Raw genomic sequence first — 13,204 nt, 5'->3', positions numbered from 1 at the left:
ATTCTCAGAACATGACTTTGGACTACAGTATTAGCCCTACCTCAATATAATCTCACAAGAAAAAGACACAAATTGTTCTCTTTCAAGTTTATTTAAGAAACCCCACAAATTATTTTCAAAAGCACAAATAAAAAAATGAGTCATTTTAGTTTGATTTAAACAATCTGAACACGCACCCTTCCCCATGGAGAAATACATTTGGCTGGAACATTCTCAAACTGCACAAATAACATACATAGTGATGTGTAGTAAATGTGCTTCTGTCATACAACTAGGATACAGACAAGGGATTTGATTCAATCTGAAGCACCACACAAATTTAAAGACAATGTTACATGTCAGCTCAATTGGAAATTACCTTGAAATTGCGCTACGGTGTAGCTCTTCAGTGCTACGGATTGAATCGAGGTTATATTGCCCATTGATACACAGTCGAGTGAAAAAATAGGGTTGAGAAACATTTTCCAACCCAGGTGCATGTATTCCCCTGAGAACACTTTATTTTATAATACCAATCAAATGTGCACCTTTCTGCAGTCAGGGGATGTCAGATCTATAACTTATTGATGTTAAGAGACTGCAAGAAAATATAGAAATAGATCGCCAAAACACAGGTTATTATTCTGCAAAGGATATTCAATTCAAGGATTTTCCAGCATGTTGACAAGAGACAAAGTCATATTTATTTTTATCAGAGATGATGTTCGGCAGGCTGCAAGAGGATGTGCTAGCTGTTGTGATTGGCTCTTGGCCGAAAATTTGTTACCCAATCGTATGCACCATCTAGCCTGTACGATTGTCATGTTTTCCCTCTGCCTAGAGGAGCAGTGCATGGACAGCATTGTTGGACAAAGGCTGAACGAAAGCCCCCACACACACAATTCCAGGGCAGTTATAAGAACACAGAAGTACGGGGGGGGGGTCTGAGCAATGATTAGGTGTCCAAGGGGAGTGCAATGTCACGTGACTCCAGCTGAGCAAAGGACTGAAGACCAGGACATATTGAACACCACATACTGAATAGTTTGTGATTTGGCCGATTGGATTAAAATGGCCATGGGGATCTCAATTGTTGATCAGTGCCAGGATCATGCTGTGGGGGTGAAAGGAAGCGTGTGACAAGTGAAGAAATTACTTTAAAACAAAACTTAAGCTCAGGCTAAACAGAAGTTATCCTGTACTAAGCAATACATAAAGGAGCAGTAAGATTAGCTATGTTAGTACTGTAACATGTGACAGCGGCTAGCATGTAGAATCCCAGACAGCAAGGGCCAGTCTCTTACCTGTACAGGTAGATGAAGAAGCAGAGCAGGTGGAAGCCGAGTTTGATCATGGACTCTTTCATGTGAGACTTTAGTTGTCCCCGGTTGTGGATCTCAGTGGGGTCAAACACCCCCATGTTTCCCATGGGCACCTTCCAAACCCTGTCAGATAAACAATAGGTAGACACAACACTCGAGACATTAGAACAACCATAGCATTGTAGGTAACAGCTTGGGTGTGGGCTTTTTCTCTAAGAGTTGGGGAGTTTGTAAGGGGCTTACATGGGCTAGGGTAGTTATAGTATTACTTGTGGGTGCTGGACTTCCTGCTGAGCAGGGGGCAGTATGTCAAGTTCAACAACATCACTTCCTCTGTATATCTACCGGTTCCCCAAAAGGAACTGTCATCTCTACAGTGCTATTATTCATATGCACCAATGACCTGAAAGGCTCTAATGGGAACTGGTTGGCAGTGAAATATGCAGACACCACCAGGCACCCTCAGATGACACACTGCATTTCCAAACAGATGTAAACAGGGTTCATGACTGGTGCAATAACTACCCCAAACTCAACAAAACTGCTTACTGATTTCATGGGGAAGGCAGACTCAGTGAGCCACCTAGTCCTGATTGGTGAAAGATAAAGAGTGTTGAGTTGTAGGTACCTGGGAACCATCATGGACAGCACACCCTTTTAATGCCAAAACTCATAACATCAATAAAAAATACCAACCACGACTGTACCTCCTGAGCAGACAGACAACTGAACGTCAACACCTAGATACTCTCCAACTACTACACCTGCCATATAGAGTGTGCTGACTTTGTTTCCTGGCCTGGTACGGTGGGCAGTCAGTGGCTAATAAGGGTATCCCGGACTGTGAACCTGGGGTCCAAGCTCTACGGGCTGCAATGCAGGGGTATTCAGAGCCACTATGATAAACAGGCAAGAGACAAGGCCAAGAGCATCATAGAGGACCCCACACACAATCTTGCGCAACCATTTGAGCTGCTGCCCTCCAGAAGGAGATTAAGGGTCCCACTCTTCAGTAAGAATAGGAGCAAGGCCTGCTAAACAGTGGGACATAGGACAGATGCAGGCCCAATACACTGTCGGACAGTAGAATGTGAAAATGTAAATGGGTGATTTGTATACTAACTTTCCAGTACCGCATGTAATACAGTTAAAACTTGTTTTTCAACTACTCCACAAATTTCTTTTTAACAAACTATAGTTTTGGCAAGTCAGTTAGGACATCTACTTTGTGCATGACAAGTAATTTTTCCAACAATTGTTTACAGACAGATTATTTAACTTATAATTCCCTGTATCACAATTCCAGTGGGTCAGCAGTTTACATACCGGTACACTAAGTTGACTGTGCCTATAAACAGCTTGGGAAATTCCAGAAAATTATATAATGGCTTTAGAAGCTTCTGATAGGCTAACTGACATAATTTGAGTCAATTGGAGGTGTATTTCAAGGCCTACCTTCAAACTCAGTGCCTCTTTGCTTGACATGCTGGAGGAAACAGGCACAAAAGTATCAATATCCACAGTAAAACGAGTCCTATATCGACATAACCTGAAAGGCCGCTCAGCAAGGAAGAAGCCACTGCTCCAAAACAGCCATAAAAAAGGTCGTACTTTTTGGAGAAATGTCCTCTGGTCTGATGAAACAAAAATAGAACTGTTTGGCCATAATGACCACCGTTATGTTTGGCGGGAAAAGGGGGAGGCTTGCAAGCCGAAGAACACCGTCCCAACCGTGAAGCACAGGGGTGGCAGCAGCATATTGCTTTGCTGCAGGAGGGACTGGTGCACTTCACAAAATAGATGGCATCATAAGGCAGAAAAATTATGTGGATATATTGAAGCAACATCAAGACATCAGTCAGGAAGTTAAAGCTTGGTCGCAAATGGGTCTTCCAAACGGACAATGACCCCAAGCATACTTCCAAAGTTGTGGCAAAATGGCTTAAGGACAACACAGTTAAGGTATTGGACTGGCCATCACAAAGCCCTGACCTCAATCCTATAGAACATTTGTGGGCAGAACTGAAAATGCGTGTGCGAGCAAGGAGGCCCTCAAACCTGACTCAGTTACACCAGCTCTGTCAGGAGGAATGGGCCAAAATTCACCCAACTTATTGTGGGAAGCTTGTGGAAGGCTACCCGAAACGCTTGACCCAAGTTAAACAATTTAAAGGCAATGCTACCAAATACTAATTGAGTGTATGTAAACTTCTGACCCACTGGGAATGTGATGAAAGAAATAAAAGCTGAAATAAATCACTCTACTACTTTTCTGACATTTCTTAAAATAAAGTGGTGATCCTAACTTGACCTAAGAATTTTTACTGGCATTAAATGTCAGGAATTGTGGAAAAACTGAGTTTAAATGTATTTGCTAAGGTGTATGTAAACTTCCGACTTCAACTGTATATTGTGTTGTGTTCGTATGCTGACGTCGCGAAATGAATTTCAATGTAAAATAAAGTATATCTTATCGTAAGGTTTACAACACAGCCACTGATGACAGCTCTGAGTGGAACCCCTCACTCCTCAAACACAAAAGTGTCTTTACGGCTCACATAGGAAAAGAAGATCCCGTTGGTCATTAACATTCAGTTGTCATCACAAACAATAGGTACAACGTACTTACCTGTACATGTTCCAGGCGGCCACAGGCAGGTTGAGTAGGAAGACAAACCAGTGCAGGGAGACAAGCATCAGCACTGTTGCCAGGGCCTGGCCTACCAGCTCTGGTACAACCCACTGCAGATGCACATTATGAAAAGTATATGAGCACAAGCATACAAGACACAATAAATAAAAGACAATGGGCCACAGAGGTATAAGTCAGGAAGCTGAAAGTTACTAATTACATGTAGGGTAAATCCATTTGAATTTAATAACTTTTTGACTGCACACCTTTTGATTTGAACGAAACCTTCCATACATAGGCCTATTTAACCATTGGAGAAGTGCTCAGAAAATGACTTTAGGAACCTGAATTCCAAACCATTCACGAGATAAAAGGTGCTCAAAGTTAACCCATTTTGCATATCTCACCATTACCACCCCACCACACATTGTCGTCATCACTGTAAAAGATAAACAGTTGAGATTTATATAATTTAAAACCTTACAAAACAGGGTTGTCAAATTGTTTGACAATTTCTAGATTTATTTTTATAATGTCCTTTAACATCAATTATCTAAAAATGCTATTCGCATATGTTGTACCTTAGACCCTATTTTACATCGTCTAAGATGTTTATGTTGAATACAAGGTGGGTGTCATGTTTTGGCTGATAAATGTTCAAATATGGGAATAAAATTGAAATGTCAAATTTTGAATGGTACCACAAAGATGGTTGGAGGCCCACACATCAGAGAATGTTGACTTGAATGGGAATATATGTTGTTTTAAATTATACTGTCAATCATCCATAGGAAACCTATTGAAATCATAGAAATATAGATAATAGAATAGACATGACTAAGTTGACAGTCGACGATGGGCGGTCATCTTTGTGGTAGAAATTAGAAGTACAAATGTCAATTCATTTTAAATGTCAATAGTGTACCAGCTAAATTACAGTGGTCTGAAGGCTTGGTTCCGTTCTATGAATTATATTTCTATGATTGAAATGACACCCCCCCTGTATTCAAGGGCATGTTGTGTCTCAACCAATGGCGGGCACAACACAAAAACCTCAGATGATGTGAAATAGGATATGAGAATATGAAGATTTTTTTAAACTTTTTTGGATAATTGATGTTCAAGGTTTCAAAATGACATTCTGTATTGCATACATATTTTTCAAATAAATAAAATAGTTTGACAACACTGTTTGTAAGCTTATAAAATGATATCACACTAAACTATCTTTCTATTGAAGAAGACATGGATGTCTCATTGTATGGTGGTGTACGCATAATTGGTAAACTCTTAGCACCTTTATCTCCTGAACCTTTTGGCAGTCAGGTCCAAAAAGTCACTTTCAGACCACTTTTTCCATGGACAACCATGTATGGAAAGTTTTACTTAAATCAAAAGGGATCCTGACTAAAAGTGATTTGAATTCAAATGGATTTAGGGATGGATCGACATTTATAGAATGGTTACCTGGGGGAAAATGGGGGAGGGTCATGCTTTTTCAATTAGTCAAGCGGAGGGTTTAGTGTTTTATTCAATCTAGTCCAGGGGAGGGTCATGTAATTTGTAATGGATTGAAATGTCAATATTTCTTTGTATTTTAGAAGTAGTTGCTTATTAGGCTATAAATCAATGTGTGCCCGATGCCGCCCCTCATCTCGGATTCTCCGCTGGGCACTCAATATCAAGTGCGCCTATAGTCTATTTAGTGTGTTCTCAATCAAACAATCCATAGCCTATAGGCTACGAAATGCATGCTCGAAAAGCACAGAGCAAAGTTCTATTTCTAAGATAGCTGCTGGGATGGTGTAAATGAAAGTAGGCTGCATTACACACTGCAATGGATAATCCAACCCTGAGCCCTGGCCTGCTCAGCTCTGCTCTTGGTAATCAAAAACATTTTTGTGTGCAGTTTAACCAATGGCTGTGCTGTGTAGGACTATGGGGGCAGTTCAGTTGCCATCTACTTTTTGTTTTAATTATTATTTTGGGTACAGGGGAGGGTTGATTTTTTTTAACACTTTACTGAAGGTAGGGCCATCCATTTATTTCAGAGAGGTCCATTTTCTCCATGTAAACTTTATTTCAAATATCGTTCACTCCCTTAACCTATACCAACATTAACAAAATATGACATTCTTTCTCATGTCTGCTCTGCACTCAGGTGCACAGCTTGTACTTATCATGAGTCCTGTAAAATACCACAGTATGAGTTATAATACCCATGAAACCTAGCGGTCGAACAGGGAAACGGTTCCAAGAATTTTTCCACCATTCATTTTTCCCCATAGGGGATTTTAGAAACACTTGAAATAAAGGCTGTTTCTCATGTAGGCTTACCCTTGAGTGACTTCTTGATAACTGTGTAAATCTCTCTAGGACAGGCCTGGGCAATTATTTTCCATGGAGGGCCACATTCGAATATATTTTAGCCATCGCAGGCCTAAATCATATTACAGGATTATACATCATGTGTATGACTGTTAACAGATATATCTACTGTAAATCACGTCCAGATATGCTACTTATTTCATTTTTTTTTTTTTAAATGCACAGAAATAAACCACATCCATGTTCTCCTTTTGGTAGGCATTTTCATTATTAAACATGCAATGCACTACACGGAGGGAAAAGTACACTGCGCATTCAGCACCACGGACAGAACTCTTGTTAACGGGTATGTACAAAAACACAAGAAAGAGAGAGAGCTCAACATTACATTTCAACTACTCAATCAGTGTGGAGTGAAGTCTCTGATGGGCATTAACTACAGCAGTGCAGTCAGGTTTAGTTTCTGACATCGCTATGAGGATTTCTGAGAGGTGCGAGTCAGTAAGAGATGATCTGTGCCTTGACTTGTTATATTTCATCACTGAAAATGTCTGTTCACATACATAGGTTGACCCAAACAGTACAAACATCTGAGCATGACTCCTAATCTTTGGAAAGTTTTGTTCATCGAGAGATGCTTAGAACCTCGTCAGGGACAATGTTCTGAAAAGTTCTCCAATCACTGCATCAGACTGAAGATCGATAAGCTCAAGTTGCAGGTCAGTGGGAGCGTTATCCACATTGAAGTTGAAAGGAAACCAACAGCATGTCATTTTCCAACATTTGAAATACTCAAAACGACGAGAAAACTCACCGCTCAAAGCACGCAGCAGCGATGTATACTTCTCCCGCTGGTCATCTGACAGGGAACAGACTAGTAGTGTCGGAAGGTGGGTGAGATTGTTGGCTTCTACTTGGCAGGTCAGGAAGAGTAACTTTCCCTTGAAGGCTTTGACAAGGCTGTACATCTGATGTGCAAAAAGACCCTTCCCTTGTAGTTTGGAATTCAGTTCATTTATGAGGGCCATGATGTCCACAGTGAAGGCAAAAATCAGCCAACCATTCTTTATCTTGCAATTGATGGAAATCCACACATTTTCCTTTAATTTGCAAAAACTCAGCAATCTCCGACTTCAGGTCCCACACCCTTTTAAGGGGAAATCTGCATGATCCGACTCTGTCTCTTCCAACAGTGAGACAAATTGCCTGTGGTTTAAAGATTGTGCTCTTATGAAGTTTACCACTTTAGTGACGGCATCCACAACACGGCTCATTTTCAGAACACATTTACAGAGAACCTGCTGATGAATAATGCAATGCAGGAAAATAATGTTCTGATCTGGGTTCAGCTCAGCCACTTGATCTTGTATCATTTTCAAAAGGCCAACGTTTGTTCCTGTTAAGTTTGGGCACCCATCAGTGGTCACACCGGTTAACTTTCTAAACTCCCAGCTTTGCCACACAATTATTAACCTCCTCCAATGAATCTTTCACTGTGGTTGTGCTCTTCATTGACTGCACCGAAGCAAGCTCCTCTGCAATTTCAAAGTCTGGTGTTATGCCTCATAAGAATATCAATAACTGCGCTGTGTCACATGCATCACTGCTCTCATCCAGGGCCAAGGAGAAATAGGTGAAATCCTTTGCCTTGTCTTTCAACTGTTGTTCCTTATTCTCGGTGATGTACTCAACATGCCTTGTCACTGTTCGTCTTGACAGGGAAACATTTTCAAACAGCTTTCTTGACGGGGCAAAGTATTGCTGCAGAGTCAATGAAACATTATTTAATGAATTGGCCCTCAGCAAATGGTTTGCTATGTTTCGCAATTGTGTAGGACAGTACATAGATAGCTCTCGCAATTCCGTCGTTTGCTGAATGCAGTTTTGTTAAAAGTCCTTGCTGCTTTTGCAACTGAGAAAGCAACTATTTCGATGCACTTGCCCTCTACTCAGAAGACATATTCCTATATTTCTCTGTATGCGTCTGGAAGTGTCGGGACAAGTTGTAGTCTTTCAAGACTGCGATGCTCTCCTTGCACACAGCTTTCCCTGATACCTCAAAGAAATATTTCGAAGTCCACTCTTGCTGTAACACCCTACATTTATTGTCTACTTTCCTTTTCTTTGAAAAACTCATTTTAGCGCAACTTCTAGCTAGCTACTATTTGTAACGTGTGTCAGCCTGTCAGTCACTGCCTGTCCTCGTGTAGTTGTTACTTATAAGTGCCTTCAAAATAAATGTCCCTCAAGCGGTCGGAGTTAAATCATTATGCTTTTAATTTGAATAACAAATACTTTACTATCGCAAATTCTTTATGTGATCTGAGCCTGAGTCCGCGGGCCATATTGAATCAGGTCGCAGGTCGGCCTTTGCCACGCCTGCTCTAGGATAAAGTTACTTTTATCAATATATTTGCCTGCATTTACCCCCCCAAAATGAAAGGCTAGTTAGCTGCTAATGTGGCTATCATAAAGAACTACAAATGCCATAATGATCTGGACGAGACTGCCGAATCAAGGCAAAATGTAGGATCTATAGATTAACTATCTAATGTTAGGTAAATGTAGTAATGAATAAATTGGCTGAATTTCTTTAAATTGACAATTCTGTGAACTGTCTTGTGCAAGTTTTAAATTGACACAGTACCTGTTAGCAAAGGTGTCAGCTTGCGATGGTCTGCAGGTGCTTGCAGGGATTTGTAGTTTTGCATGATGTCTACTTTGATCTTAATTAGCATTTTCGAGTCAGAGTTAATGGAACAGAATATATTGACAAATCACCTTGTCCGAGATAGAACATGGTTATCAAAACATCATGCCAGGGTAAGCCTACACGAAACACAGCACTTATTTTAAGTGTTTCATTTTTCACATAGGTGATTTTTAGATGGGTGGAAAACGATTGGAACCACTTTCCTGTTTGACCATTAGGTTATGGGTATTATATCACCTCCAATGTGGGGCTCTATGGCATTCCACATCCTTTTTGCAGTGGGAAATGTCCTGTCCCTACCCAAATGCTCTGTCTAAACGTAAATACGCCTCACTTGTGATAGGGTTTTGGAAATGTTTGGAACTTAAACATTTCAATTTCTGACTAAACAGCAAGTATAGTGTAGAGAATCATTGTACCATCTAAACCGCTGTGAAATATATCTTCCATAACCAAAAATATTGTAATTTAATTTGTTTGAATGAAAATGGTGTACAAAACCTAAAGTAAAGACGCAAAAACGAAACGGAAGCACAGAATTCGCACATAAAACATATCTACCTCTTTTTAGACTTGCTTTCAATGAGAATGACAGAGCTATAACACACATTTCTATGGGAATTTAACACAGTGGCCAACAAGTTACATATTGCAGCTAACTATCATATCAGCGACGAAAAAACACAAAAAAATACACTTACTGTACAGTTTATCAAAGTTACACCCCGCTGTGTAAAAAAAGAAAAGAAAATCCAATGGCGGGAGTTCGATTTAGCTCACCCGATTGACCCGGTAGGGGGCGTTTATCCGTGTAAAAAATTATTGTATTCGTTTTGACCACAGGCTGCCTCCCGGCTTTGTGGAGTGGGTAACAAGGTGGGATATCTCGCTTTATTAGCGGGGTGCTCTGCCATATATAACAATTACTTAAAACGAAATCAGAAATTCAAGAACATTGGGAAACGTCGGCACACCAAACTGTGGCCCGGTGATGCTCAATTTGCGATTCACAAATGTATCTTTTGGAAATTGAAATATTATTTCTTGCTGATGTGAAAGTTAAATCCCAAATGTTTCCAAAACCTTATCGCAAACGAGATTTTATGTTTCGAACCGTTAAAACAGTGTCGGGATTATAGTTTACAGTGAGCCAGTTGTGGTCTACACATTTAACCGAAAGCCCTAAAGGGAGGCTATGCCCCCTAGGTTCTCGAGAGCTAGCTAGCTGTGTGTACATGCAAAAATATATATTTGAAAGGAAATTACCCATGACAAGTGTGCTTACTCTGTTTAACTTCGAACAGCAGGCTCGAGCATTGATGTAGTCACATTCTAGATCGGAGAGGGTAATTACCTATTCATGAAGTTAAGGTATGTAAACTGTCTGGGCAGAGATGTATAAGGCTAACGTTTAGCTATACAGTAACAGTTTCTCTATATTCTGAATGTCAGCTAACTCAAGCGAGGAAGCCATTGAACACTTAGGAATGTGTGAGTAACTAGGACTGACGGTCTGTTTAACCACTGAACTTTTGCTAGGAAAAGACAAGCAGCAGACACTGCATCTAAAATATGTCAACACTGCTGTTGACAGCCAGCATATCGACATTTTAAAATGCAAAGGACGAACAGGGCGTTGGCTAACTGGCCCTTGCTGGCTAGTTCGCTAACGTCCGTTTATCAAGACAGAGCACTACGGATTGGATTGATACGTTTGATCATGCTTAAACCACGGCCAACGTTAACTAGCACTTGTCTGCCACAGACAGGTACCCACAAAGCACGAGCGCCAAAACGTATTGATTGTAACAAAGGGTAGTAATAGAGATCCATTACACAACGTATTAGCTAATGTTCAAGAAAAGGATACGAAGTACACCGCCAGAAAAATCAGAGCACAGCAGTCGACCAGCGATAGAATGAACACAGCCGCCTCCATCTTTCGTCTTCCGCATTCACTGCTATTTCCGGTTATTTTGAAATTTGTGCAAAGGGTCAGGTTTTAACTATACTGCCACCTCTCGTACTGTAGTAGATCGTTTGGAAGGGGGTGGAGCGCCGCAAATTTAAGACCATACTTAGTCATTGTTCTCCCTCTTTACGTCTGGTCACCTTTGTTTGATACTGTTTTCCTTGATTTATTTGGCGTGGGTTACGGCCAAACAGTAGCCTGTGATGAGTTTGGTTAATACATCGGGAATTCGTGAACGCAATCCTCTGTCTGAACATTTGTTCATTTAGGATCTAGCCAGGTCATTACCATATTTTTACTGACCAGAATATAACGTATTTTTTCTGACCACCATACGACCAGTTGGTCATAATTGTGACCACTATATTATGCAGCCTACTGGTCATAACCACCTGACTACTGCTTATAACCTACACTTTTTTTCTAAGAGTGTACTGTAAAATGTATTGCTGAGGATAAAGATGGATATTGAAAACATTGTTCATTACATTTCTATTTGTTTCCATAGTCACCAATTAAAGTTAATCTGCAACATATTCTTACATTTTAAATGGATCAAACAATGGCAAAAACAAATCTACATCACAATTTTTTGCACATCTGCATACAGTAATTGTTTCAAAATTCACCCACAGATATTACATGAATATAACGACTGGGACACATATAAAGTCCCATTGTCTTATTTGATTAATGATTGATAAGCATGGTTTGATGGGGCAGAGCCTCACAAGGTCTTCTGAGCACAGAAGGCAATCTGGAGCATAGTGGCTCTCTTGAAGAGTCATGTGATGTGTCAGATCTGCAATGAAGAGAATCAGCGCATTACATCTGTATCAATTTCAGATTTTAAAAGAAAACTAGAAAAGGACATTCTTGAAGAAACTTTGTGGAATCCGCTGCCTATAGGTATTTCCATGGTGCTAGTTGACACATTTTGTTGCAGTTATAGCTTAAAGATGTCTTTAAAAAAGAGCAAGATGCTCATATACATAGTTTGCACCCTTCTACACCATTGCGGTCAGGGGCATATTTTAGGACTTTCCAGCAACAGATCAACCTACTGAGTTTTCTGGCTTTTCATGGCACTTACTGTAAGCATAAAAAGAGAAGAAAATAAATTAATGATAGGCATAATGTGGGCATGCAGGACATTGTCGTGACTTTACCTTCAGTAATCTGATGACTTATTTATTTAATCCACTAACTATGTTGAATTGTTACCCGATTAAATTAATCATATAACAATGAACTCATTAGGATTTGGGGCACCATGGAATAAATTGTTTAAAGAGTTACAATCTCCCGAATTAAACTCTATAAGGTACAGTTGAAGTCGGAAGTTTACATACACTTAGGTTGGAGTCATTAAAACTCGTTTTTCGACCACTCCACACATTTCTTGTTAACAAATTACAGTTTTGGCAAGTCGGTTAGGGCAACTACTTTGTGCATGACACAAGTCATTTTTCCAACAATTGTTTACAGATAGATTATTTCACTTATAATTCACTGTATCACAATTCCAGTGGGTCAGTTTACATACACTAAGTTGACTGTGCCAGCTTGGAAAATTCCAGAAAATGATGTCATGGCTTTAGAAGCTTCTGATAGGCTAATTGACATCATTTGAGTCAATTGGAGGTGTACCTGTGGGTGTATTTCAAGGCCTACCTTCAAACTCAGTGCCTCTTTGCTTGACATCATGGGAAAATCAAACTAAATCAGCCAAGACCTCAGAAAAAAATTGTAGACCTCCACAAGTCTGGTTCATCCTTGGGAGCAATTTCCAAATGCCTGAAGGTACCACTTTCATCTGCACAAACAATAGTACACAAGTATAAACCCCGTGGGACCCCGCAGCCATCATACCACTCAGGAAGGAGACTCGTTCTTGCACAAACAATAGTACACAAGTATAAACCCCATGGGACCACGCAGCCATCATACCGCTCAGGAAGGAGACGCGTTCTGTCTCCTAGAGATGAATGTACTTTGGTGCGAAAAGTGCAAATCAATCCCAGAACAACAGCAAAGGACCTTGTGAAGATCCTGGAGGAAATAGGCACAAAAGTATCTATATCCACAGTAAAACGAGTCCTCTATCGACATAACCTGAAAGGCCGCTCAGCAAGGAAGAAGCCACTGCTCCAAAACCGCCATAAAAAAGCTAGACTACGGTTTGTAACTGCACATGGGGACAAAGATCGTACTTTTTGGAGAAATGTCGTCTGGTCTGATGAAACAAATATAGAACT

At 40.3% G+C, this 13,204-nt stretch overlaps 1 protein-coding gene across 4 annotated transcripts; it reads right to left on the bottom strand.

Moving 5' to 3' along the window:
* Window positions 1-72: 72 nt before the first annotated feature.
* On the bottom strand, window positions 73-10,952 carry LOC129857804 (protein cornichon homolog 4-like). 4 transcript variants are annotated; one of them, XM_055926390.1, is made up of 6 exons: window positions 10,845-10,952; window positions 10,260-10,328; window positions 9,676-9,702; window positions 3,931-4,043; window positions 1,284-1,424; window positions 73-1,093 (listed from the first exon to the last, which is right to left on the bottom strand). In XM_055926390.1, the coding sequence occupies exons 1-6, from the start codon at window positions 10,911-10,913 to the stop codon at window positions 1,066-1,068; spliced, it is 447 nt and encodes a 148-aa protein (XP_055782365.1). In that variant the 5' UTR covers window positions 10,914-10,952; the 3' UTR covers window positions 73-1,065. The 4 variants fall into 4 exon arrangements, with proteins under 4 accessions (XP_055782365.1, XP_055782366.1, XP_055782368.1 ...); XM_055926391.1 differs by lacking the exon at window positions 9,676-9,702; XM_055926393.1 differs by lacking the exon at window positions 9,676-9,702 and having other exon boundaries at window positions 10,241-10,328; window positions 10,845-10,859.
* Window positions 10,953-13,204: the final 2,252 nt, after the last annotated feature.

Source organism: Salvelinus fontinalis, chromosome 6 (genome assembly GCF_029448725.1).
Source record: "Salvelinus fontinalis isolate EN_2023a chromosome 6, ASM2944872v1, whole genome shotgun sequence".
NCBI classification, from domain to species: Eukaryota; Metazoa; Chordata; class Actinopteri; order Salmoniformes; family Salmonidae; genus Salvelinus; species Salvelinus fontinalis.
Note: the sequence above shows the minus strand (reverse complement) of the source record. Positions and strands in the feature narration are given on the sequence as shown.